The 27,844-nt window shown below is 47.2% G+C and overlaps 3 protein-coding genes across 3 annotated transcripts; 1 reads left to right on the top strand and 2 right to left on the bottom strand.

Annotated features, from left to right (window-relative positions):
• Positions 1–3,738: 3,738 nt before the first annotated feature.
• On the bottom strand, positions 3,739–13,169 carry CUTA (cutA divalent cation tolerance homolog; the record flags this gene model as incomplete). The annotated part of the gene is made up of 6 exons (XM_082492624.1): positions 3,739–4,139; positions 4,728–4,777; positions 5,135–5,180; positions 6,464–6,523; positions 10,409–10,557; positions 13,089–13,169. 6 exons carry the CDS (start codon positions 13,167–13,169, stop codon positions 4,043–4,045), a joined length of 483 nt encoding a protein of 160 aa, XP_082348750.1. The 3' UTR covers positions 3,739–4,042.
• Positions 13,170–15,613: 2,444 nt separating this feature from the next.
• On the top strand, positions 15,614–23,935 carry PSMD5 (proteasome 26S subunit, non-ATPase 5). The gene is made up of 10 exons (XM_082492582.1): positions 15,614–15,814; positions 16,017–16,161; positions 16,832–16,945; positions 17,404–17,532; positions 18,282–18,391; positions 18,819–18,961; positions 19,468–19,659; positions 20,510–20,619; positions 21,318–21,458; positions 21,955–23,935. The coding sequence occupies exons 1-10, from the start codon at positions 15,642–15,644 to the stop codon at positions 22,210–22,212; spliced, it is 1,515 nt and encodes a 504-aa protein (XP_082348708.1). The 5' UTR covers positions 15,614–15,641; the 3' UTR covers positions 22,213–23,935.
• Positions 23,936–25,393: 1,458 nt separating this feature from the next.
• B3GALT9 (beta-1,3-galactosyltransferase 9) lies at positions 25,394–26,978 on the bottom strand (the record flags this gene model as incomplete). Its single annotated transcript, XM_082492821.1, has 2 exons — positions 25,394–26,552; positions 26,935–26,978. 2 exons carry the CDS (start codon positions 26,976–26,978, stop codon positions 25,394–25,396), a joined length of 1,203 nt encoding a protein of 400 aa, XP_082348947.1.
• Between the last annotated feature and the right edge of the window lie 866 nt (positions 26,979–27,844).

Here is a 27,844-nt window from a genome sequence, read left to right as displayed (position 1 = left end):
CTGGCTCTGCTGTGCCTTCCTGATGGAGCCTTTGGCCGAGCCCGAGGCACCATCACGGTGGTGGGTAGGAGCAGTGAGTGGGTCTGGACCTTTCCAGAAGAGTCCCTCCAGTGTGGATGGGCACCCCCTGGGGCAGCCCACAACCTGCTCACGCAGACGGACGTTGTGCCGGTGCCTGGCGCACCCCGAGTCGTCCCCACGTCCCAGCCGTGCCGAGCAGCGTGGAGGGGGTCCTGCTGCTACAGCAAAGAGCAGCTCCCCCACCCGTGCTTTCCCAGCCCCTAGGGAACATGGGCAACTCTCCCCAGAGTCCGTATACGGGGTTCTCCTCCTCCTCATAAATCCATTCATTAAAGGAATGTGGTTTGGCTCAAATGAGGGGAGAATGCCCTGTGAACAGCCCACGGGCAGTCGGCTTTTGCGGCCGTGGGGCGGATACGTGTGGTTGCTCTTGTCCCACGACCTGGACGGAGTGTGATGATGCACCAGTTTCCCTGGGTGGTGCACCAGTTCCCCTGTTCTTGTGACAATCATGGTCTTGGAAGAGATCAGCCAAAAGATACGCCCTTGCCTTAAAACCACCGTGGGCATTTCACAGACTGGAGCCCAAGGCCTTTATTCCCACAGGAATCCTCATCCTGAATGTGCCAAACAAGCAGACAAACCAAAAAGGCCGAAGAGGACGGTGGGGGCATGGGGAGGGGGTTGTACCGGGGTCCCCACAGCCATCCCCATGGCCTCAGGGCTGTTTCTTGCCAGAGAGCAGCCACGCTTTCTGTTAGTGGAGTACTGTCAATGTCTGTGAGCGCGTGGGGTCGGTTTGTCTGCAGGAGAGAGGGAGCAGTCCCTTTCTTTAACTCAAGCAATACTGCCGGGTTGTTCAGGAGCAAAGCAGTTGTCTTTTTTTAAAAAAAAAAATCTAATATCATCAGACATATTTGTTAGATTCTTTTTATCTAAGAGAGAGATATATATATTTTTGATGTCCTTCTCGTCTCTCCCCCTCACCACCGTGGCTGTCCCATGGGGACGGCGGGTGGGCGATGCTGGGGGAGCTGTGTGGTCCTGCTCTATCAGCACACCCCGTCCCAGCAGCCCCATCGTTTGTACATGTGTTTGTGGGATCTGCCGACCAGAGGGTGAACTGAAAACGTTGTTTTATTGAAAAAGTACTTAAGAAAATTTGTCAGTGTGATCGGCACAAGGGAGCAGGTGCTGTTTGCAAACCAGAAGCCAAAGCTTGGTCCTTAAAACCAAACTCCTGCTTCAACTACTGTTAAAATAATGTAGTGGGACACCCATGAAGTGGGTGGGTTACCAGTTGTTTCAATTAACCTAGCAGGCACCAGGCCTTTGAAGCTGCGAGGTGACGGTTCCAGTGAAGATGCCTCGCACGGGGCCGTGGTGCAGAGCAGCAGCTTCTCTGCAGCCCCGGGATGCGTCCGTGTGGTTTGGGCCACGCGTGAGCTGCTCCGATGCCCATATGAGGAGTGTGAATATTTGGCTCAGCAGGTAAAAGCATTTTAACTCCTTTCTGACAAGTTGCCCGGTGTTGTGCAGCTGGTGGTGTGCGCAGTGGAGGAGCTGCTGGCCGCTTCTGTGGCATGAGGTCTGGGAGAGGAGGCTCTGGCCAACAACCACAAGGTGGTTGGAGCTGAGCGGGTCTGAGGTGCCTTGGGGAGAGGCGCTTGGCACCCTCAAGGTCTGCATCTCGGCTCATCTGGAGGGGAGCGTCTCCGTAGGGTCCCTGTCCTTTTGGGAGAGGTGCTGCCGGGACCTCCCGTCCCTGGCAGAGAGGGGTCAGCTCCTGCAGCCAGCCGGTCCCTGCCCATCCTGCCTTGGCTTGTCACCGAAGGATCACTTAAAGTATTTCCCTTTCACCAGTGCCTATGAAGCTCTTGTTATTGTCCGAGTCGCTGCCTGGGGGTGGGGTGGGGGCTGCCAAGAGCAGTGCCAGGGCTGAGCAGGGCTGTTCCCGTGGGATGTGCCAATGGACGTTGCACTCGTGGGAGCACCCACAGCGCGTGGCCTCGGTTCCCCTCCTCTCCCTCTCTCCTCCCTCTCCTCTCCTCCTGGCCTCTTGCAGAGAATTGAATGTGGAGCCTTTAAAAGTATTTTTGTTGCAGAGTATATTTTGCATTAGCTGTAATAGATATTATAATGACTCTGTGCACCTTCTAAAGATTTATGAGTTCAGATTGCTGCTTGTAATAACCAACTTTTGTTATACCCAAGTTGTAATTAATATGTCTGATGTACAATTAAAAAGCCTTTTTTTCTTCTTTTTTTTTTTTTAACATCGCTGGTTCTTTGTGGTTTCAGGATTATTGAGTTTGGGCACTGGGGGTCAGTGTGTCCTCCTGGGCGGGCACCCGGTGCCCACCACAATGCAGCTGGTGCTGTTGGGTCGTGCTCCGTGCCAGGCTGAGGTGTCCCGTTGGCCAGAGGGACACTGCCCCGAAGCACAAGAACAGCAGAAGGATGCGAAGGGGCGAGTGTGGGCACAACCCAGTGGGGTGCAGGGACAGCAGGGGACAGGGACACCCCTTGCAGTGATGGGTTTGGTAGAAAGGGGCTGCTCTCACTTGCAGTCCTACTGACTGGTGATGCCCCAAATCGTCCCCATCCACTCAGTCTTAGCCTAAAACCTGCACATCGCACAACGCAGTCCCGAGGAAGTGTAACAAAGCTTAGCTTTGGGTGTGATGCTGGTGCTAGCTTCACATGCTGCATCCCTTTTTGCCACACAAGATGCCCAGCTGGTACCCTTTTTCTTTGGATTTAGCACTGTGAAGTTTCCTGCTCTCAGAGCTCAGACCATTTTCCCTCTTGTCGTCTCTTTCCTGCACCTGGGAGCATTCCCCGTACTCCCTCTGACGGCTGATGGAGCAATACACGCCCGCAGGCACAGCTCTCAATGTCTGCAAAATGCCCTGTACCACTTCTCCACGAGCCCCAGACACGCAGGTGGGAGCGAGCGGAGCATCGTTCAGCATCGGGCTGCAGAGAGTCACTGCAAACCCGCGATGAGCCCGTCCTCCTGCCCCGCTCGCTGCGGGCACTGCGCCTGCAAACTGCAACAACGTGTGAGCCTGCCCAGGTAAGAAACACTCCTCTTTATTCCCTTCCCAGTCACATAAATAACTCAGTATTGTTCCATAAGTTATATCCCATTAAACTATTAGCATGAGCATCTTTTTACAAGGTTAAACTTGGTCCGGGTAGAAAGCCACCGTTCAGGCGTGGGTAGGGGATGCAGGGCCGGGGCGATGCCATACAGCCGGGCGATGCCCTGCTCCTGCTGGCACTTGATTTCCCTGAACTGGCAGTGGATGTTGCCCAGCTCAGCCCGGCTCGGCAGGTAGGGCAGGGTCAGCGTGTGCGCTGCTTGCGGCTCCTGGTAAATGCTTGCAGCGCCTGCTCAAGTTTGCTGTTTCCTTGGATTTTGTTAAGACTCCAACCAGCACATTGCACGACAGCAGGAGAGGGTGTGAGCCGGCACTTTGCGGGGTGCCTGGCCACATCCTGCTGCCTCCGGTTGGCGAAGCAGGAGGCAGAGCGGGGCACGATGCTGTGACAGCCGCTGCCGGGGAGCAGGGGGGCCAGGCAGGGCTTCAGGCGCTGGCTGCAGGGACACACAGCGCTGAAAGGGCTGCCAGGCCATGGCTACCAGCTGGCGTTTGCTGCTGGGGGCCCGAGACAGCCCCCAAATGCTGCAGTGTCCTGACACAAGCATCTCCCTGTATCCTCATCTACGATGCTGCAACAGCCATTGGTGCACGTAGCCCTTCCCCACTCCAGCCGCCAGCACCTCCGGGCTGCTCGGTGCTCCCTGGAGCGCAGGGTCAGGCCAAGGAGGGGATGCTTCGAGTGCAAACGAAATTCCCAATCCCAAGCTTCTGTGTTATAGCAAACCCGTGAAGACGTAAACTGCCTCCCTGTGTGTGCGTAACTCCTGCCTGCACAGGGAGACCAGCATGGCTCAGCACGTTTCACTTGGTCTCCCCGAAAGCGAGGTGCTTTCTGCACTTTTCAGTTAGTCTCATGGGATGCTTTCCTCCATCCATTTGAGGTAGAGAGGGTTCCCTTGGTCAATAGGCAGGCTGATGATTTCAGGAATTTCAAAAGGATGGATAGATCTAAAGTGGAAACAGATGCAGAGGAACAGTGTCACCAGCAGCCCTGCGGCAGAACAGACCCGCTCCTGCTCGCAGGCGCAGGAAGCAGAGGTCTCTGCTCCAAGCCGTGCGCGCCAGCCCTGACCCACGCTCTCCACTCACTTCAAAGCACCCACATCTTCTTTTTGCCATGTGAGAATTTTGCTTTGAGTTTGGGGTTTACCACAGCCAGCAGCTGACCGCCAGGCGCCCTGGCCCAAAGCTGGCTGCACTCACCCCTCGGTGCTTGGGAACCGCAGGAAATCCTGCCAGGAGGCAGCCAGGGAATAGCCTGTGTTAGGAGAAGGAGAATCTGTCTTTGCAGCCAGTACGGAGGGGCTGGTTGAAGCCCAATGGTTGATATTCCTGCCAACTTTTTTTTTTTTTTTTTTTTTTTTTTTGCTGATGCCATCTCTGTTTTTTTTTTCTGGCTCAGAAGGTGCATCAGGAGCACTTAAACCCTCCCTGGATGGAAAGCAGCTCAAGGAACCTGAAGCCCAAAGCCTGAGCGTGAGATGGCAGCATACCTTGGATAGGAAACCCAGTGCTCCCACGGAGCCAGAGCCTCACCTGACGTAGTTGGTCAATTCACTTATTTTGGACGTCCTTGTTTTCACTAACTGTGGAGAGTAAAAAACAAAACAAAACAAAACAAAACAAAAATCAGGGGAGAAGTAGAGGGGATGGAGCAATCCTGCAGGCACAGTTCCACTGCACTCATCCAGCACGGCCAGCACCTGGCAGTGCAATAGGAGCCCTTCCCTGGGGGATGTCCCCTGTGGTGGCAGCATGAGGGGCCGAGCTGGGCTGCCACCCCCAGCCACCACTGCCATGCCCACAGGTGGCTGCTTGTGGTCCCTGGGTACTGTCCCAAATCCTGGCATGTTGGTGCCACCCTCCCCAAACCACTCTGCAGCCCCTTTTGGCTGGGGCTGTCTGGGATGGGGGTTTTCATGACATGGGGAATCGTCACTTACCAGCAGTATTTCAGTGGATTCTTCCAGCTCCCCTTTCCAGAAATACCTAGATTTAAAAGAAAGGAAGCATCAGCAAATACAGCTCTTGGTGCAGCCATGCCGCTTTCCCTGAGGGAATCCTCTGGGGCGGTTTAGTTTTCCTGCCTGGTGCTGTCTGCATGTGGCCGTTCCTTTACAAAGTGGTGCTCAAGAAGCATCACTGGGCCCCAAAAGTCTGCTGTGTTCGTGATTGAGCACCCTGTATTTACAGACCAGAGCCTCCTTGGCTGTGCCAGCCTTGAGAGAGCTGCCCAGGGGGGACAGCAGTGCAAAGGAGCTGGGAATGGGGTGGCTCTGGGGGTCTGTATGGTGGTGGCCCTGCTCCAAGCAGCAGCCGGGTGACAGTGCCTGCAGGCACCACAGCGTGGCTGCAGCTGGGAGGCTGTGTGCGGCAGCATCATGCTTTTTTCTTCTCTTTCCCTGCAGGAGAGGAGATGTACATCTCGTGAGTCAGATATGACCTTTCAAAACATTTATGTTGACAGAAGGCCATCATGATTTCATCTGTGCGCTGGGTTCCTGTGCCAGGAGGCATTCGGAGGTATCGCGGTGTCTCCTGAGCAGGGCATGGAGGGGGATCCAGCTGGAGCAGGCAGGGCTGCGCACAAGCAACTTGGCTCCGGCCGTTGTGGCTCATAGGGAACTGAGCGTAAGGGGAAGACGGGTGTTACTGGGTTTGCCCTATCTCAGCAGCCTCGACTGGGCTATGGGACAGCCTGGGGAGGGGGCGCTGGGAGGACCCCCTACTGCAGGGAGGCTGTAATGTGGGGCCAGGCCAGGGTGCTCCTGCGAGCAAATGGCTGTTTTGGGGATTTGCTCTTTAACCTCTTTGAAAAGTGCAATCCCTTTGCATGGACGGCTGAGGACACCTGCAGAGCACAGCTGGTTGTATTTCAAGTCAAAGATACTGTTCTTCCTTCCTGAAAGTGCCGCTTAATATTGTAAAGGCCTTTTATAGTCCCTATCTTGGCTTCTTTTTAGATCCTCTAAAAACAGGCATCATGTCCTCAGGACCATAAATCACCTTGCTCTTTGCTAGATCTCTGTGCAGCTAAGTAACCAATAAATAAATGGTCCCCAAAGGCAGTTGGAGCATCTGCACTCCTTAATGAGCTTAGCGCACTTTGCCCTGGTGAGGATCATCTCTACCATCTGCAACAACAAACAGACCCATCAGCCCTCTGGAAACTGCCTCCTCTCCCCGGGGCCATGGGGTGCCCACCTCCTCCTTCCCCCCTGCTGGGAGCCCGGCTTTGCCTCCTCCGTTGGGGAATATTGAGCCCAACTTACAAGGCTGAGCTCTTCGGCAGGATGTTCACGTAGGCAGCCAGCTTCTTATCCATGATGGCCCTGGGTGAGACAGGAGGGGGAGTTAGTGCCTGTCCCCAGCTCCCTGCAGCCCAGTGCTTGTCCCCAGCCACAGCGACATTCCCTCGTGCTGCCCCTGGCCGCCAGCACCAGCTTTGACATTGGAGATGGGGGAGTTTGGGTTAATTATTACCCTGGGAAAGCCGAGGCAAAGGTGACCTCCAGCTGGAGCTGCTGCAGCTCAAGTCCCCCTGGCACAGTTCTGGGATAGTCCTCATTGTCCCCTCCACCAAGCAGGAAGGTTCAGTGTTGCTCATGTCCTGGAGCAGCACACGGGACCTATGCCTGACACGGCGCAAGGACCCTGCCCAGCGTCAGCCCCGCTGCCCATCTCGCCACGGGGACACCAGGGCAGGGGCTGAGCCACGGGGCCGTGAGAACCAGGGCTGGGATGGACACCAAAGGGTTTGTCTCCTGGTCCTGTATTTATGCTGTCAAACTATGCCTCTTTCTCGCACAGCAGACTAAATGTGGATCTTGTTAAATTAACAACATCAAGGTTTTTCTACCCAAAATGTCCTAGAAATCTGAAGCCCAAATAAATTCCTTCCCTCTGGCTGCCTCCTTTAGTTGTGGGCTGATTTGTTATTGCAGAGCGGCTTGGGTCTGCCAGCAGAAGTGATATTTAAGTGATTAAAGAGTATTGAAACAATCTCAGGGTGGATTTTTAGAAGAACTATGTCAAACATTGTGTGTTCTGACCACAGCAATGTCTGGGCCCTTCTCATGGAGATGGCGGCCCCATCCCTCTTGCAGGCAGCTACGTGAGTGATTTTACCTTTGGTTTTCTTTAACACTGGCATCAGCGGGCACTGTTTTGTATCAAGTGCTATGACAATGCAAACATTTAACTTCTAGCTGACCTTGAATTGCAGAGAAGGCAGGAGTTATTAGACGCTGAAAGGCTGGTTCAACAACTTGCAAAAATTAACCCTTAGTGAGCTAAAGAATTAAAACCATCCTGATTAACTACCACTCCACTCCAAAATGCTCTCCAGGACGCTTTTGGCTCACAGCAAGTTAAAAATTTATTGTCCTTGCATCCAGGGTATGGTACAGACTGGAGGCGATTACAAAACAAACTGGCCAGTGTGCCCCCAAAGACGAGCAGCAGGAGCACAAGAGGTGCCTGCCCCACGGCAGCGACTTGAAGACACCCCGGCCAAAGTGCTAATGTGCAACTGCATCTTGCCTTGTGATCCGGCCTCTGACCCATAAGGAAAGCTGGGCTCTCCTTTGAACGTGCATAGGCTCCTTTGCACATCTTCGTTATCAGCCCTGCCTTCTCCGTCCATTTGTAGAGGCTTATATCTTGCAACCACAAGTGCAAAGCAAAAGTGTCCTCGTGCAGGGCAGGGAGGAATCAGGAGCAGCCCCAGCGCTGGGAGGAAAGCAACCCTCCCCACAATCCTATGACATCTCCCCACTGGAGAACCAGTGCACGGACCCAGCTAACCTGCCGGACTGGGTTTATTGTTTAAGCACAGCAAGGCGATGGAGAGTGACTTTTCTCTGCCGATGACTCAGAGGGACCATGGCCCGAGAGGACAGCCATCGGAGGAGGCTCTGGGTTGTTCGCTCTCACCATGTGTAGCCAGTTCCAGGCATTTAATGCTTGTAGAACATCTTGAGTTAATCTGTAGACCAACAAACTGCAGAAGCATGAGCGGAGATATCCCTGCTGTGTTTATCATGTCAAACACATGGCACAAATCATTTTGTTTTTTACTGCCTGCAACTTCCAATTCACTTCAGCGCTAGAACTTTTTGATTTGGGTGAGTACCTTCTAATTGCTTCTGCTCTGTCCCAACAAACCGTGATCCTAAATGAGATCCTGAATTTTGTTCTAGTGAGCTGAGCGGAAACAAGTGGCCACCATGGGAACGGGAAACATTATAAGAAGCTGAACGTGATCTGTGGAAAAACATCTGCATAATACACGATATCTTTGGGTTGGGTACTTAATGTGTGTTTCTTTGTCCTTGCCTCACAATAGGATGTGAAATGAGACAGATGAAATATTAATAAGCAGAAAAGCAAAGAAAATGATATGCACAAATCTGAGGCAGAACTGGAGGCTGACAGGCTGCTCGGGTGTTAGGTAAGTTATGCGAGGTGCAATGGCCACACCATCCAGCCCAAAGGGGCCAGCTTCTCAGAGCAGGCACAGGGGAGAGACTAGATCTCCTCTGTCGACTCGGGGTTTCTTCTGAGGATTTTCAGTTAATAGTAATCCAGATAAACTGGGTTAGAACTGATGCAGTGAACAAGCCAGATGCTGAATTCTACATGCAGCTAATCTGCTTTCACAAACCCTGAACTCCTCTTCATGGGCACAAGTTAGAACATAGGAAGTTCCGTTCAAATACACGGAAACACTTCTTTACGGTTCGGGTGACAGAGCACGGGCACAGGCTGCCCAGGGAGGTGGTGGAGTCCCCTTCTCTGGAGATTTTCAAGACCCGCCTGGATGCAGTCCTGAGTGATGTGCTCCGGGCAATCCTGCTTTGGCAGGGGAGTTGGACTAGATGATCTCTAGAGGTCCCTTCCAACTCTGAAAATTCCGTGATTCCGTGATTCCTTAAAACCAGCAGAAAATTTTCTTGCAGTCTGATCCATCAAAGTGAGTGCTCCACTGAACAATGTAAAGGAAGAATAAACTTGAGAGCACCAGGAAAAATGCTGGTGGGAAAATAAGTGTAGAAGCCCTGTGTCATCCTCTACAACTGTGGCTTAGTCATCCAAATTCCAAAACAAAGGAATAGTTAGTTACTCCATCAGTAAAAACGCAAACAAAGTACATATATCTCAGCAATGGAGAGTGATTTATTTCCTCTCCCTTCCCTGCAAGATATGGAACAAAGAATGGAAAACATTTCCAAAGCTGTTAAGATGAAGCATTTTCAGGCACTGAGGCGCTTTTCACCATCCACATACAGTTACTCCTTTTTTCAGAAGACATCAAGCGGTACAGTTATTATTCTATTTGAATTTCTTAATACAGTTGCAGTATTTAAGGTGACACAAAATCCCTTTCAGTAGCCTGTCAGTCGTTCAGGAACACTTTACAGAAGACGGAGAGTTTTTGGCAAGCAGCAGGGAAAAGAGCGCAAAAGGTGTTGCAGGAAACTTAATGGTCCATCATAAACATTTCCCCAGTCAACACGGTTTCAGTACTTTGAACAAACCATCTATTGAGTCGGGGACTGATGGTTATGTGAAAAAAAAACCCAACCAACTCTGCATGCAAAATATCACACAAAGTATCTCATACATTAAAAGAGAGAGAAAAAAAAATCAAGGTAAAGCCCTCATTCCTTGAAGCTCGCCTGGTGAGCAGAGTGCAGGCTTCCAGGTGGTACTTCACAAGTGCCTGTTCTGTGTTTGCTGTGGACCACTTTTGTTTTTATTTATTTTCATGGCAGTGTACTGTGCTTTGTCCCTCTCCACAAACACCTCTCCTGGAATTTGTTATCTGTGTTGTTTTAGGGAAGAAGAAAGACTGTGGCAGGTCAGATAACATGGGGCTAGGGCTTAATCCATCTGAGGACCCAGAGATTTAGAGCCATGACTTTAAAACGGGTCTTGAAAACAAAAGGCAGGAGAATAAATTGAGAATTGGCTTGATGTTACCGTGGCATTGCCTTCAGAGGCAATTGTCAGCCTTCTTTTAGAAAGCACAGCTCTTGGTAAGTGGGTATGTGGTTCAGAGAAAGAGAGAGTGTACGAGAAAAGGAGCACCGTTGGGATAGAAGTGCAAAATACAGAGAAGTACCGCTGCTCTCAAGGGACAAGGAAAGGCTTTTATCCACAAGAAGCTGCTTTCAAGCAATTCAAGCAGACAAGCAGGGGAAGCGTCTCTGTACCTTGCAATATCCTTGGCAATCTGCTCGTTGAGACAGTTGATGAAGGCAATGGAGTGGGTCCCAGAGACATAGCTGCCAGTGAGGGCAGAGTGCAGCTGAAGAGCGAGACTCCTCAGTACCGGGTACATCAGCAAAGACAGAGTCACCACCTAAAATGCAAAATATATGAGTGATGATGTTAGGTGAAATAAGCATTTTGTAAAACTAAGCGTTTACACTATCTGTGGCTCAAGGGAAGTCTCCAGTCTTCTTTCTTTCAACATCATAGTTGTAACATCAACATCACTAGTTGTAATTTCAGTGAAAATATGCTCATAGGGAGATTCATTCCCTCCAATGTGGCCAATCTAGTACTGTGCCAAGTGCTTGGGGCCAGAAAGGGTCATTTTTTCAAGCTGTATCAGCTCCGAGCTGCCCAGACCTCTGCTGCAGGAGATCACACCCCAGACTAACGGGGGTTACAGACCTCACCACACAGCCTCAGCAGCCAGGACTGGTTTTCCAAGGAAGAATAAGGAGGTAAGTCACTGGCTGCCTCTGTTAAAACACATTTTTATTGCAAAAAGGGGTGAGAAGGGAACCGCCAGGCATGGCTCCTACACCAAGCACATCTTCTTTCCTGCTGAAGACACATCCTGCAGCCATCCTCTGGCCGTGTGTGCAGGGCAAGGCATGTCCACCCCTCTGGGATATGATGGGGAAGGGCCCTCCGCTCCCTGGCGATGTGGAAAGGAGGAGAGCAGTATGTCCAGTAGGGGTAGGGATCTGGCCATGGGAAACAGATTTGGGCTGGAGTCTGATGTGGGAGCAGAGTCCCGGGAAGCCTGGGGTAGTACAGTCTGTGCTGGGACCCGGAGAGCTTTCGTCCTGCCCTGCCAGCCCGGGACGATTGCTCTCTTCTGCTGACAGATGTTGTGCAGCCCACCCAGGCTACGATACAGACCCGCAGAGCAGGCAAGGGCGGGTAAGACTCAAACACAGGCTTTAAGTTCATTTCATCTTAATTATCTGATACAAATAGGACAGTGAAATTGGATCCTTTGGGGCACAGAAATCCTAGTGGGCACAGCTCAGCTCTGTAGGGCTGTCTCTGTCCTGCCGGGCTGCAGAAAACAATAACGCTCTCTCCGCAGATTGACAGTACAGTGGCAACAAGCTGGTTTTGCTGTACATTAGATGCTATTCCTGGCAAGACCCTTAGCTGCTCTTTGTACTCACATGCCATAAATACAGTCACATAAAAATACATAATTATCTCAGCAGGGACATGGCTGGAATAGCAAGGTTAATTTGGTGTGCTGAGTAATAGCCGAAGGATGGTGCCCGTACCCGGGGCTGCAGCACTCGCTCTCTCTGCACAGCTGCTCTTCTCTTTGTCTTTTGTCTTGTTTTTGAAATAAACAGCATCTGGCCCTTATTCAACTACAGGGATAAAAAAAATGCTTAAAAGACTAAGAATATTTTCCTTTTCTCCCTTATTTCCACCCTCCTTTGTCCTCTAAAAAACCTCCCACTATGTGGCCAATGTCAGTGTTTTTTTTTAAAACAAGATTGAATTCAAAAAATCTCTCTTGTCACCACAAAGACAGGAGCCCCTTTCCGTTTGGAAAATGACTGATGTGCTATATTGGTTGTCTCCTCTTTTCCAATCCATTTGAGGAAATATTGTTTGTTATCATAAGGTTTCTCAATAATTTTTAGAGCTTCTTTTGTGCTCTTTTTCCCACTAAGCCATTTAACAAATACTATGCAACAAATCCCAGAAGCTACTCAGATAGCTACAAGCCAAACAGAGATATGCTGGTGTATCTATTTTTCCAGATTAGAATGTAATCATGCTCCCTGCTCAGGAAAAAACAATCCAACCTGTTCAGCACAGCAATCATTAATCTTCTTGGAAGATGTATGTGCATGTGATGAGGAAATCCCCACGAACATTTGTGACTGAATATTAGTACAAGAGTGACCACTCTCTTGTTTTTTTGTCCCCCCTCTCCCTTTTTTTTTAAAGAAAGATAAAAGCCCCCTTTTTTTCATAATAATTGCCAAGGGGTGGTACAAAAGTGAAGGAGTGAAACTTCAGGATTCCTACCTGATAAACAGAATAAACTCATGACTACCAAAATGTTAAAGTGAACAAAATTTAAAAATCTGCTGTGAGATTTTAAGTATTTCACTGAAAAGCACTGACCAGCAAAATGATAGTTGAGTTTAGAGAGACTAAGATTTCTGCAAGATTTGTTTTGGCTTTGGTGAACTAAAAACAGCTTTACGGTTTAAAATTACCACATTAGGACTTTTTGCCTAGTTTTGATGATGTTCTGTACAAAAAAAAACCCAAACCCAAACAAACAACAAAACCACCCCAAACACAACTCATGGCAATTTTGAGTAGGCTGTGAGCATCCTCAGCACAAGTGGAAAAAAAAACTGCTAAGAAATTTGCTTGGCTCTGCAGAGACAGAGAATACATTCCTCCTGCATGATCTTTTTCTTCCTTTTTCTTCCTTTTTTTTTTTTTTTTTTTTTTTTCTGGCAGAGGTTCCCTTATGAAGGTACAAACAGAGGCATTTCCACGGTTGCCTGGGTTGGCGTACACCGCGCTCCCCAGCAGGTCATCTGCATCCCCCCGTCCCGAGCAGGGAGCTGGCCCTGGCAGCGCCGGAGGGCTCCCACTTACCAGCAGCAAGGTGCCACGGCCCGGCCGGGGGCAGTTCTGGGCAGCGGGCAGCAACGGGCAACGCTGGCTCAGCCACTCCATCTCCCTGGCCGGGCGAGAGGCTGCGGTCCCCTCCGTCCCTCCACCTGCTCTGCCCAGAGCTGGGAAGGCTGCCTGGGAAAGCTGCCCGCAACCAGCACTAACTCCTCCTCCTCTTCCTCCCCGGCTGCCTGCGGGATGGTGTCCGGCTGCCTGCCCCAGCGTGGGGCTGAGGCGTGAGCCCGTGGGACAGCACCGCGTCCCCACGGCACTCCTGCTGATGTCGACACAACAAAGTTATAAGTTTATCAAGGAATTTTGGCTGGGACGTGGTTGAGACGTCACAGAAAATACCTAACCTTGAATAGGATGTGAAACAAAACAATGCGTCTTATGTGCTCTTTTGCAGTTGCTCACTTAGACATGAGATAACAAAATATATAGCTTCTGGACCAAAGTCAAGCCAAGAGTGTGTCCCAAATGAACCTTGGATAATTATAATGCTAAAATACACACCCCTTTGTGAATAATGCACATGCTAATCAGGTAACCTCCCCAGATGTTTTAAACATGAGCTTAGATGCATATGTATAGTTAGGAGTGGTGAATGAATCATTATTAACCAATCATCAGCTGTATTTTCTCGTTATAAATATTGGGCGGTTGGAAACGTGTGGTGTGCTGGCTGTTGTTAAACGCCTGGCACCCGATTCTGCAGAACTGAAATAAAAAGAAATATCTCGACTCAGTGCATTGATTGGCTCTCGCACAGCGGGGGAAGAACCCTTATTTAGGGACAGCTCTGCGTCCCCCCAGACCCTTGCCTGCCACCCCCAGCCCTAGCATCCAGCCTCTCTGCCTGCCCGTGGGCTCCTCCACGCAGAGCTGGGGCGGACAGACGCTGGGGCACGGCAGAAGCGGGGTCAAGGCCATAAGCAAGGACATACAAATACTCCCAGCAGCATTGGTGTGTTTACCAAAACCGTCCGTACCAACATCTGCTGGAGAAACCTCTCCCTCCAGCGCAAGCACTGGGATGCACTGGGAGGACAAGCGCTCTGAGACACTTGCTGATACCATTTGGCACTTTTGCTTTAATTTTTCCGTCCATAAAATAGGTCTTTTCTCAGACTTAATATTGCTGGGGCTCTGCACTCTTTGGATCAAAACTACTAGAAAGTTGGTAAGTCCGGTTGTGTTGTTGGGGGCTAAAATGCTCCTGTAAGCACTCCAGTGCAGTGGAACGGAGAGCTCTATTCTGTCTCACAGAGTAACTTTATTACATTACTGTCAGTTCTCATAAGCTATTAGGAAAATATAGAATCATAGAATCATTTAGGTTGGAAAAGACCTTTAAGATCATTGAGTCCAACCATTAACCCAGCACTGCCAAGTCCACCACTAAACCATGTCCCTCAGCACCACATCTACACCTCTTTTAAATACCTCCAGGGATGGTGACTCCACCACTTCCCTGGGCAGCCTGTTCCAGTGTTTCAAAACCCTTTGGGTGAAGAAAGTTTTCCTAATATCCAATCTAACCCCCTCCTCGCTACAACCTCCTTTCAGGCAGTTGCAGAGAGCGATAAGGTTGCCCCTCAGCCTCCTTTTTCTCCAGGCTAAACACCACGTGTTCAACATCGGCCCGCAGAGTACAGTGCTCCTGGTGCAGCAGCGTGGCCCTGGGTTTAGCCGAGAGCCTGATGGCTGCCCCTCCGGGCGCTGTGCCGGCAAGCAGGGGCTGGAAGACGGCAAAGTCATGCTGCCCGCTTGGAGGCCTCAGTGAGGCGTGAAATACCCCCGAGCTCTGTGGTCTGGTAACAGCCATATTATTTGCTACACTCAATTGTCTCCCCTGTTGTACATGGGCTGAAAAAATGATGTTTCCCTCTGCTGGCGTGAAGCGAACCCTGTGTTTTCCTGCGGTGCGTCCCACCATGAAGTGGCCGTTGTCCCCACCACCACGAGCAGGGATGAGAGGCAGCACAGGGGGTCCCGGCACTGCAGCCCCCTCCCAGACAGCGGGACCCTCCCCGGGGTGCAGGTCTGTCACCTCAGGCCCTCCAGGCTGAACTTCCATGTCCCCATTTCACACCTATGGCGGCCTCGCTGGGCCTGCCGCACATTTGGCCCTGGAGGGGCCTGTTCTCTGGACCCCGTGGAGTGCCCCTGCCCGCGAGCGCTGCCCAGGCTCGCGCAGGGTGCCCATCAAGACGGCGGCTGGCTCTCCTGGCTCAGGCAGTTTTCATTCCCGCCTCCACACGAACCCAATTTTCCCCCTTTACCCCCCAACAGCGCTGCGCCCGCCCGACCCTCACAACCGCCCCTCGACCGGGGCCCCGTCCTCGCACCGCCCAGCTCTGGCACCGCCCCTCGCGCGCCTGTCCAATCAGAGAGCGGGAGGGCGGAGCCAAGAGGGGGCAGGGCGCGACCGCCATTTTGTTTACGACGCGGCGGACGCGAAAGGGGCCCCTGGCGACGGCGCGCGGTTGCTAGGGCTGGCGGGCTCTCGCGAGGCTTTCCGACGGCGCCAAGATGGCGGAGGCGGTGGTGGAGCTGCTGGAGCGGGCGGCCAGACGGGAGGCGCCGCTGGAGGAGCTGCGGGCCCTGCGGCTCGCCGTGCAGGCCGTGCCGCCCGCAGCCCTCCGCGCCCGCCTCAGCGACGACCACCTGGGAGCGCTCTTCGCCCTCCTCAGCGTCAGTGACCGGTGAGCGACCGCCCGGCCCCGCGGGCCTGACCTGGCTCGGCCGCCTCCCCGCTCCCTTTCTCCCGGAGCACGGTGGCTCCTGCGGTTACCCCGTCTCCTTCCCTGCCCTCCTTCAGGGCGCGGGCTGGCACAGCTGAGGATAGGGGAGCACCCTGTGGCGTCCCCCTCCTAAAGGGCTTGCGTTTGTCTCTGTCCCGCCCAGGGAGCAGGTGTCTGCGTGTGTTTCCATCCTGGAGAGGCTCCTGCAGGCCCTGGACCCGGTCTATGTGATCCAGAACCTCAGAGAAGAGCTTCAGAAAGGGCTTTACCACCCCGACGACTCCGTGAAAATTCTCACCATATCTCAGGTACAAGGTTTTCTTCCAGGGGGAGGGGGCAGAGCTCTGCTTTGAGCAAGACAGGGTTAGGCCTAATCTGTTACTGTTGTTTCATGTCCTAACTTGTGACAAAAGCACTTCATCAAGTGTTGTCTACAGGAATTGTGCTCTTACGCACTCGTGCAATTTTGGATAAATACTGTGCAAGGTGTTGGTATATAATGCTTTATGATGTGTCCGTTAAACATAATGTATAAAACTATGTCCTGATAGAAGTAACTTGTAAATGAAACTTCTGTCCCATGTTCTGGATAAAACTTTTCAAGCCAGCAGTGACAGCAGGTGCCATGAGGATTAAGTGCGGCAGCATTTTGATATTCAGGACACTTTGAACAATACTGTAGAAATACTGAAGAGGAATAGGCTGTAGTAACTTGACACTTTATGCATTAATTTAAAAGAATGGAATCATCAAACACTGTAGTTTTGAATGGACTTCCAGAGGTTTCAGGACAAGCCCAAAGCTAAAAGTGGGCCAGCTTGCGGCAGGCTGCTCAGGGTATTGTCCAGTTGAGTTTTGAGCATCTCCAGAAATGGTGATTCTGTCTGTCTGGGTAGCTGTTCCAGTGCCTGAATGACCTTATAGTGGAAAAAGATTGTTTTAATGTTATTATCTATAATTATTTAATCATGTCTTTAGGTTGGGAGGATTGTTGAAGATTCAGATGCTGTTGCAGAAATTCTGAACAGTCCTGAACTATTACGGCAAATAATAAATTGCATTGGTGGAGAGAAAATAGCAGTGGCTAAAGAGGTAAGCATTGCTTTCTTTTTTCTTTCCCTACAAAGTGATGTAGGCACTGCACAAAACACCTTTTCTACTGTGTCTGAGATGCCAGCCTCTGCTCTTCTTTGCTCTTCTTTTTTCCTCAAAAAGAGAGCTTATGTTGCTTGAAAGATGTTACAAGCATGTAGGTGCCCTAAGCCCAGAAGTTAGTTAGATGTGATAGAAAATTTACTCAGAACTGTTATCTTCCTGTAGCTGTTGATGCCAAAGTGAACTCATAGATCTGAATTTAATGCCAGAGACTTGGATGACAGTAACCATAACTAGCTGTTGTCAACGATACGGTAATTCTCATTGAAAAATGAATCACAATTTTAGATGTGTAACATTATTTAATATGTTAGTAAAGAAGAGTGAAACTAAGTCAGATTGTCTTGGATTTTCTTTTCTTTGTGTTCTTATATGTTGCTGGTTTTTGTTTCCAGGCCATCAAATCGCTCTCAAGAATAGCACAGACACAAGATGGATTAGAGGCTTTATTTGTGAGCAGTTTGTTGAGTGACTTGAAAAATGTCATGGCAACAAATGATATTGTTCGATACAGAGTATATGAGGTAGGAATGTGATCAATGTTAGCATTTGAATAATGTGATACTGTGTTTCTCTTGGACTGTAGTTCTGAATTACAATCTGGATTTTATGGCTTGCTTTTAAATTAGTATTCATTACTGCTTTACAAACTTTTTTTCCTGTCTGTATTTTGTCAAGATAAAAAAGGAGCAGGAGGAGTACAGTAGCGTTTGTCTTCAAATAATGACATAAGTTCTCAGTTTATGGTACAAAGGTGTGAAGTACTATTTACATCTTTTTATTTTCTAGCTTGTTGTCCCTAGGGCATTGGAAGGGCTACACAGAGTTACTAAAGATACAATAAAATGTTTGCTTCTCTGAAAGTAAAAGTAAAGTGGATGCTGCAGTCTCTCAACATTTGGATGTGAAGTCCTATTGAAACTTCTGGAGCGGGGAAGAGGCTGAAAGATGCCAAGTGCATCAGTTTAGATATGTATGGCAAAGGAGAAATAATACAATTTAGCCATCATAGAGCTTAATGGGGATAGCAGTGATGATCCTCTGAAGAAAAGATGACTGTGTATAGAAATCGAATGCACACAGTATAAACTTGGAGCTCCTTATGAAATTGTTTCAAGCAAACATTTAGGTTAGTTATGAAAACATGAAAATCTGTATTTAATATATATAGGGTTAGTCAGCATTATAAGATGTATTTGGTCATTACTGTGAACTGTTACCATTATAATATTTTTATAAACCATCCTTTTTTTCCCCCCATGCTTTTATTTAGTTAATTGTTGAGATTTCTTCGTTGTCAGCAGATTCGCTAAATTACTGTGCAAACAGTGGATTAATATCAGAGTTAATTGGAGAGCTGACTGGAGATGATGTGCTGGTCAGGTATGTTGGCAGTGAGTTTCCTATTGAGATTTCCTGCATTGTTAAAACTCTGAAGTTCAGTCTTAAAATAACAGTCCTTTAACACATTTGTGTGTGTTTCTTATCAAACCCTTTTCACGAAAATACTTTATCTGCCTCATCTTAAACAACTTTGAGCGTAAAATACTGTATACTTAAATTTGAGAACCACGATGAAGTTTCCCCAGTGTGCTGTGATAATTGTAATGCTGGACTGCAATGCCAACTATACACCTACAGTAAGATAGCTGAGTGAGCTTGGAGGGGTGTTGGACAGTTGGGGTAGTTTGGTTTTTGTTTTTTCATTTGTTTGGCTTTTGTCTTAAGGGTAGAAAACCTTTTTTTTCTTAATCACTGAGTACTTCAAAAACCCATCTGAACTAGGCTAAAACAACTTTGTCTGTTACAGAGCTACATGTATAGAGATGGTGACCTCACTGGCCCACACTCCTCATGGGCGTCAGTATCTTGCTCAACAAGGAATTATTGATAAAATTTCGAACATCATTGTTGGTGCAGAGTCCGATCCTTTCTCAGGCTTCTATTTACCAGGTTGTATTATGTGTTTCTTGTTTCTAGTGTTTGTTTTTATTAATGAGTTAAATTGAGAGGACTATTAAGCCTCTGTTTTGAACCCTCGTGTGAATTTTTGAATGTTAGAACATGTATGTTAGATGTATACAAAAAATGCTGAAGGACAGTCTAATACATGAATAATAATACTCATTAACAGTGGCAGTACTGGTAAGATATGGAGATACTGTACTTCAGGTTTGAAGTTTGTGTTATTGTAGTCTTGTTATTTTTATGAATTCAAGAAGACAGCTGTTACTTCATGAATTAAATAACTTCCAAAATACTGACTCTTTCCTTAGTTCTGTCCTTATACTGATGCCTTTCACAAACAGTATTCAGATTTAATAGCATTAGTGTAGCAGTGAAATAACCTTATCTAAATGTATGTGTAATTTTAACATAGCTAAAGTTACTGTTCCTCCACTCTGAATGCTTTTTGTTTTGTTTTGTTGTTTTTTTTTTTTTTTGTCTTGTTCTCTCAGGATTTGTTAAATTTTTTGGAAATCTGGCTGTTGTAGACAGTCCACAGCAGATCTGTGAACGATACCCTGTCTTCATGGAAAAAGTCTTTGAAATGGCAGAAAGTCACGATCCAACCATGATTGGAGTAGCTGTGGACACACTAGGAATCCTGGGATCAAATGTGGAAGGCAAACAGGTTTTACAGAAAACTAGTTAGTATTATTGTTGTTTTTTTTCTTGAATAAAACTTTTTCAGTATGTCATAATGTGCAAGAGTGAATTGGTTTGGTGTAATAGAGAAAGGCATTGAAAAATGTATTTATTTATCTAATAATCAAGGGTGTCTGAATAGCTGTGCCATAGCAGATGAGGTATTTTTTAACTGTCTTGCTAGTCGTGGCAGTGTGAAATGCCTGGCAGCTAGAATCTTGGTATTGCAAGCATGATTCAAATTATTCTTTTCCAGTGAGCTGCATCTTACGAATCATCAGTAGTTGTGTTTTTTTTTTTTTATTCCTCTGTTTCTACTGATGTCACGACCTTCTTACCAGGATTAGAAAAACATGAACTATCATGTAATGATGCTTTCTGTAAAGACCGCATTGTTGATCTTAATTTAAAACTGTTCAGAGGATCAAAGTAGATGCTATGCTTCTTGCTGCTAGTTAAAACTCTTTTTTTTTAAGTGATTTTTGAATTTGTATTAGCAGATAGCTATTGGAGCATTGTAGAATGGGATTGAAGATTTCTAATAACAAATGTACTAGGGTCCAGTCTTCCCAAGATAACTTGGTTATCTGTGACACATAACTTCCTTTCTGGAAATGTTTGGGCGGTCTGGGAATTAACATAAAAGCTTTGGTTTTGTCTATCTTAGATCCATATGAAGCCAAGAGAATCTTACGCTTTTATTATAGTAGATCAAGGACTTGTCTTTCTGAGGTTTAAGGTACAATACGCTTCCTACCAGTTAATGTAGTATAATGTGACTGATGGGTAACTCTGTACTCCTGTAGAGGTTTGTCTGAATTAGAAGTACTTTTTTTTTGTTTGTTTTCAAAGGAAGTAGATTTCAAAATCTGTTAAACAGAATAGGGCACCAGGCAAAGAATGCCCCCACAGAGTTACGACTTCGGTGCTTGGATGCAATTTCATCTCTTCTTTACTTGCCTGTAAGTTTGTGGTTTGGTTTGTCATCTCTCTTTTTTTTTTTTTTTTTTTTTTTTTTTTTTTTTTTAAAATCTACAAGAATGAAATTATCACGCATCTGTCTAATTGCACGAAGACCTTTTGCAGCATCTAGCCTAGGTAGAAGTGGTAGCTTTCTAGTATTCAGAGTCATTAACTTTACTGTTTTGAAATTCCCTGATTTATTTGTTTGCTTAAAGTTTGAGTTTGTAAGAAGCCAGGTGTTCTGAAATCTGTTTATAAAACATGAAGTCAAGACATCATTGGCAAGGGAATGAGAGTAAACAGTTTAATATTCTTGTGCTTTAAAGAGATAGTGGCAAACTGCTCTAATCCCTGTGTGTGTTGTTTAGATCCAGTGAGCTGGTTTTAATAGTGTAGCTCTAAATGAGCCTATAAGCCATTTTCATTTGTCTCGCAGGGCTGCGCTCCAGCACAGCACTTGCCTCATGTATCAAAATCAATTTATTTAAATCTGTCCTCCCAGCTAAAAAGAAAAAAATATAGAAGGCCACTTCTTCATTCATGAAAAAAGTGGCAGATTTAAACTACTTCGGTTTACTCTGCTGGTGGTCTATTTTAAATAACTTCCTTAACTATTGAATATATACTCAAAACTTGAAGGCTTTGCATAATCCTAATCAAACTCTTTTATTTCCACACACTTCTCTGATGCGTATAGCCAGAGCAGCAGACAGAAGACCTTTTAAGAATGACTGAATCATGGTTCACATCCTTGTCTAGCCAGCCGTTGGAGCTCTTCAGGAGCATCAGTACTCAGCCATTCCCCGATCTCCACTGTGGGGCTTTACGGGTGTTTACTGTAAGTGCTTTTTGTTTTTAAAGGTCAGATAGTGAGTTGTATTGCCATTTGGTCTCAGATTTTTTTAAGTGAATGCCACAGACAAGTTGTTGAAGCCTTGAAGTGGTCAGAAGGCCTTTTTCACTGTGCCCCACTTGCATTCACCATTTAAATAATTCAGCAGACATCTCATGTCTGTAATGCTTGTTTTCTTATAAATTGAAGAGGAAAAAAAAAAAAGCAGCATTTATACGTAGGGTGCTGCTTCGATGTCAGAAGCACTGCTGTGATAATTCACTTAAAACTTTAAAGATAAGCACTGAGCTGTACTTGTTTTCCAGTGTTAAACCCTGCTGCTTGATTTGAGTGGTGCTTGTGTAACTACTGTGTAGAATGAATATCCCACTTCACTTTTTCTGTTCCTTGGCTATTTGTATAACAGCCTACTGTATAACTGTGTCTTGCGTTTTTAAAATGAGGTGTTTCCCCCTCTCCCCTCTTTTGTCTTCATATTTAGGCTATTGCAAACCAACCGTGGGCCCAGAAGTTGATGCTTGACACTCCAGGGTTTGTGGAGTACATTGTAGACAGATCGGTGGAGCCTGACAAATCTTCGAAGGATGCCAAATATGAACTTGTTAAGGCCCTTGTAAACTCTAAAACAATCGCGGAAATTTTTGGAAATCAGTATTACTTGAGGCTTAGGGCTTACTTGCGTGAAGGCCCTTATTATGTTAAGGCAGTTTCTACTACAGCTGTGGAAGGAGCAGAATAATGTCATTGATGTCTTGGTTCCCCTTCTTGCAAACCATGTTACTGAAATAGGTGTTAAGATACAAGGTGTAAAGACTCTCCATGCTGGAGTCTCTTTAGATTGTCTCTTTAAAGGAATGTGAAGTGCTTTGACTCTATTTGAAATGAGGGTCATGAGAGCAAATCAAAACCTATAGGGCACAGCGTAATTTCCCGTAGAATGTCATGGCAGAAGTTCTCTGTGTACTGTCGTGAGACAAGTAACCAAGGTAAGCACTCTATCAACTGCTGGCTGTATTTTATTTTGCAGAAATTAATCAGTGTTTAGTTAAAATGTTCTTGGGCTTGGAGTTCCTGTCCTGTTTTCTCAGTAGATCACAGTTACAATTAAAAAAACAAACACCAAAACACCTCGAGGTTTGTAACCTCAGATGCTGCCATAGATTCTCTTTTTTAATTTTTTTTTGTTATCTGCCAAACTTGGCACTCGCATGGAATGTACTCTTTTAGCCAGTCCTGTCCTGTCAGAAACCCTGTTGGTAAGAATAAGCTAGTAACATTCTGTCCACATGAGGGAGTATGAACTGGATTCTCTTCTATTTTCTTGCTTGAATAAATAATCCTAAATATTGTTTACATTTTATGCTGAGGATGAAGAAAAGCTTTTAGCCCTTTTAAAAACAACTAAATGCATGCTCTAGTGTATAAAACCAAATTGGGAGCTTTGTCTCCCTTCTTGACTGTGACTTTGTACGAGAGCTCAGTTTAATTGCTCAAAAGGAGAATGAGCTATAGCACTACAAGTCTACTTCAGAACCAAATCTTAAATTGTTTACACTATTTTTTAACAGATTTTTTTTAATTTTAAGTGTTATTTAAAAAAAAATACGATTTTACTTGCCTGAGTTAGAATAAAAGGGGTAACAACATAAAGCTTTCAGGTTTAAGAGCACGAACTGAATTAGGAGTATGGAAATGTAGTACTTTACGAAGTTGTAATCTTCTTTTGAAGATGGTCAGCTAGCTGCGGATGAGATGCAAGACTAGCTGGACACTGTAGTGACATGTGACGTTTTTGTCCATAAACAGAGACCACAATGTACTTTATACAAAAGGCTTATACTATTTTTGTGGAGGATGTAGGAAATAAATCTGAGGAATAGCTGGGGGGTGCATAATAAAACATGGAATTACTACTTGTGGGCTTATTTTAGTAGTGTGTCAGGTCAGGTACACCTCTGCGTAAAGCACTCGCCCTGTGTCCCTGCTCTGCCAAGTGGAGCAGGATGATCTAGGCGTGCACTAACTCTCTTGTTGCTTGTAGCTTTGAGCCGTGGCACAGGTGATGGTATTGCCTGCCAAAAATTGCTGGCAAGGAGTCAAAGTGGGCTCAGAAGAGCAGGGTAGTTGGGGAAGATCCCTTAATGTTTAATAAGCTGTCTGAATGCAGGTGGTCTGCCTTGTTGCTTATGATCTAATATGTACAAAAGTTGTCGTCCAACATTATACTGCTGCTGATGCTTTCAGCCTAGATGTGCATAATAAACATCTGCTAGTGAGAAACGCGGTACACAGTGTCTCATTTGTGAACAGAGAGCACAGAAGCTTCAGGAATCCTGCGTCCAGAAAAAAAAACATGAAAGCACTAAAATGGAAATGAAAAGAGTATAGAAGTCCGTAGGTTGCACTTGTATTGGACAGTTCAGCTTTGTTAATTTAGGTGGCTTTGTGTGCTGGTAGCTCTGTATGAGCCGTATACTAAAAGAAATCAAATATATAAACCTTTTCTGCAATTCATGAGTCTCTTCCATGTGTGTTTTCAGCTGTTGCTTTTGAAGGCCACTCTTTGTGCGAAGTTTTTAGCATCTGCTTTGCATGGTACGTTTGCCAAATACAATATTTTAGAATACACAGAGATGCCAAACAAGGGGATTTTTTATATATGCACATATGCTTTATTTTGTTGAGCTTTGAGCTCAACATTCTGATTAATTGATCAGATGCTTACCCATTATTACTCGCATGTAGTTCTCTGTTGCCATATGGTTTACATGTTGCTGCTGGTGTATGTTATATACAACAGAAAAATGTAAGTGTGTTGTCCCTGTCCTCTCTGCTGTAAAGTAACAGGTGGAGATAACTGAGGAAAAAACAGAAATGGAATGATGGAGAATGAGAATTGAGGTAACACGCTAAACTTGCTGAACTTGGTTTAAAAAACAGAAACAAAAATCTCCCATAAAAACCTCCCCAAACCAAACCTCATCATCTGACCCTGGTTAACAAGCAGCATAACTCGGTGCTTAAGAACTGTGGTTCCTTCGGCGCACTCCTCCTATTCCTTCCGTCACAGCGGGAAGAGTAGCTGGGGCCCTCCAAGGTGCCCGTGTGTCTCTTCCCATGTGTGTCTGTCACAGCTGTAGAACCAATCTGTCCAACTTGTCCTCCCGCTGCTGAAAGAGCCGATGTGGTCGGCTTCATCTGGAGGGTGTGGGCATGGGTGGGGTTGAGTTCTGTGGCTGGTTCCTAATTTGGGGAATTTTTACACTTTGAATAAGGTTGGTGTTACCAGTATGCCGGTGGATTTGTTCTGACTTCACTGCTGATGCTGTTCTCCAGCTCGTTGTGTCATTGAACTGCTTTTGTCAGTGTTCCTGTGATACCATGACTGACAGAAATACAGGATTCTTTCACAGGTGAGTTATATTTCTTGCCTAGAATCTCCCCGGGCTGTTCACCTGAGCAATTCCCATGATGGTTCAATGTCTGTTCCTGCCCTGAGCTGTTCTGCGGTCTCACTGGCGCTGTCAAAGAGCTCCGAAGTAGCTCCCTTTTGTGGACAGAAAGATTCCCCTTTGTTACAAAATACTTTGGAAGTAGGTGACTGATGCCTCACTCCGATGAAATCATAGAAGGAGTTTTGGCATAAGGTAGAGGACTTCAAAACTGTGGAAAGCACTGGATACAGACAAAGTTTCTTGGAATATTATCTTTTTTTTTTTTTTTTACTTGTATGTATGTACTTGTAGGCAGTTACGTAGCTCGAGTACATCCAGTTCTCTTGCTGCTGTAACGCTATAGCATTGAGAATTCATTTGCTGTTGAAGAGAGCAAACTTTGAGAGGAGATTGTTATTACTGAATGTTAACAGGATAAAACAGCCGGTAAAAGAAAATTCAGAAATTCTTCACGAAAGTTAAAGCTTAATCGGCAAAATGAAGAACTTCGTTTTTAATTCTATCTAGGTTAAACTGTTTAAATTTATCAATATAGGTCAAAACCTTGCAGGACACCAGACCGTAGTAAGTTTCCAGTAATGAGCAATCTTTACCATCGCTTGTTTCCTTCCAGTCTTTAAATAACTCATCCTCTTTCATGTTGGAAGAGGTGAAAATGAATTTATAGCAGCATCGATTGTAGCTGATGTGCTTTTCCCCAGAAAATCGAGAGCTGTGAATGGGAGTGATGCCAGCTTTTTTAGCACAGATGCCAACAAAGATATCGGGGGGCACTGAAACTGGCACCTCCTTGGCGGCCACGTACACCTTGCGAGCGACGTCCTGGGACATGACGAAAGCGCTCCCTTCACAGTAATCTGGGTAAAACTCCTCCGAGTATTGATGGATGGGAACAAAGCCAGGGCTTTCGGGGTCTCTGCCAGGCATGCCTTGATGAACGACCCTCCCAATGTAGATGTCCTCTAGCCGTGTTAAACTAAGCAAGTATCCAGCCAGGCTTGGAATACCGACAAACATGTCTTCATCTGTTTTAAGAACATACCTTGCCTGGGGACAGAAAGTCACTGTCCACTCCACACTCATCAACATCTTGTGTGTCTGTGTCTGGGGAGAATCAATGAAACTGCCTTCAATAATGTCTCTGTGCTTTTGAGACTCTTCATTGATCTCCAGCTGGGTGGTTACTGACGCCGGCTTTCCTAAAGCAAACAGAGTGAGGACAGCATAACCTCTGGTGTCTGTCACGTTGCCCCATGTCTGCCTGATCGCATTGCGCCTTGTCCTGTTTTCTGGGCTGCTGCAGACAAGAACGAGTAAAAAGATCTCTTGATCAGAGCATGTTGCTGCGCTGCTGACAGCGTAAGAGAGATTGGCCTTTAGAGGATCCATATCTAGCTTCCTGGCCCTCTCCCTGATTTCGGGAGTCTTTGCATCGGTGTAAGAAAGAGGTAAGGACCGCAGGAAGTATTCCTCCAGTAAATCGGCTCCAAAAAGCAGCACGTGGAAAAGCAAGACATTAAAGAGGATGAAGCACCACTGGTGAGTCCGGAGCCTGCAAGGCGTCAGCTGGAGAAGAGAAAGTGTGGACAGTGAATTCTTTTGCTGCTGAAACAGAAAGGTTTTCCTTCATGTTATAATGTATTCATGGGAAACAATCACAACTTTTAGACCGTGGTCTTTGTATTATTAGTGAAAGTCTCTTTTCCTCCTAGAAACTTAAGCAACCCTACTCCTCATGGCACAGCGAGATCCCAAGCTGAGAAGGATGTTACCACGCTGTGGTTTAGACAGCTCCTTTCCAAGCATCTGTGCGTGGAAATACTGAGGAATAACTCACTATTAATATTTTCTGACTATTTTCAAGCTGTTACTGAAGGCCCGAGATGCTCATGAGGACCTGTAATATCTGTCCTCACAGGAGAGCCTTTGGTGCTTGGCCTGACAATGCCGAGAGAGCTGGCAGGCTCAGGAGCCAAAGGGCAAGCTGTCACCCAGCCTCGCGCTACCCTCCGTGCCGCACCTGAGCAGGAGCCGAAGCACTTACCTGCATGGCGGTGGGAGTTCTCCCTGCTGTAGGGTCTGTGTTAATGTCGGAGGTGTTTTCTCCTGGGCAGAGGCTTACGGGGCAGCATCTGTATCTGGGTCTGCTGGATCCAGTTACTGCCCAGTACGCACCTGCCTGCGGTGAGGAAAGATGATCCCAGGGGATGATCGTGTTGCAGCTGCATAAAAGACAAAGCAAACAAAACTCTAGCCTTTCTCTTTATTCATTTCTGGCACTTGGGGTTGGGTCTCTGAGATAAAGAAGCGAAGCAACTGCTAGAGTTCATTTGGTAAATGGGGTCCTGTGCTTCTGTTGTAAAGCTGTGCTGGCTCTGCTGAGCGATTTTGGGGTTGGTTCCCCCAGCCAGGGCTACAGACCCCTGTGCTGAGCACTCTGCAGCTCCCGAGATGGGGGTTTGGTGCCTGAACTTGTGGGTTTGCTATGTATGGGGTCCCCGTGGATGTGGAGGATGTCCTGAGGCCGCGGGCGGTGCTGGGCCAGGCTGAGCAGGATGAGCAGGGACAGGGCTATGGAGGGGTTTTCCCTGTGCTGGGGCTGCGGGTGCTGTGACCCCGCTCCAGGACCTTGCTCAGCCCTCTTGATAGCTCCTGGAGCCCAGGGCATTGCTTGGTACCAGGTGTGTTTTTCAATGGGCCGTGGGGAGCAAGGCACGGGGAAGGGGCTGTGCGGGGGCAGCTGATGGTGCTCAGCTGGAGAGCCCCTGGCCAGGAGGCTGGGGATGTTTTGGTCTGTCCCTGCACCTCTTGCCCCTCCAGCACCTGTTTGCTGAAGTGGGGATGGGAACCCTAATGAGCTGCGTTGGTGGTCCTTTGCTTTCTGTCTACACAACGTCATTCTGTGGATTTAAACGA

This window comes from Vanellus vanellus, assembly GCF_965231255.1.
Source record: "Vanellus vanellus genome assembly, chromosome: 18".
NCBI classification, from domain to species: domain Eukaryota; kingdom Metazoa; phylum Chordata; class Aves; order Charadriiformes; family Charadriidae; genus Vanellus; species Vanellus vanellus.
Note: the sequence above shows the minus strand (reverse complement) of the source record. Positions and strands in the feature narration are given on the sequence as shown.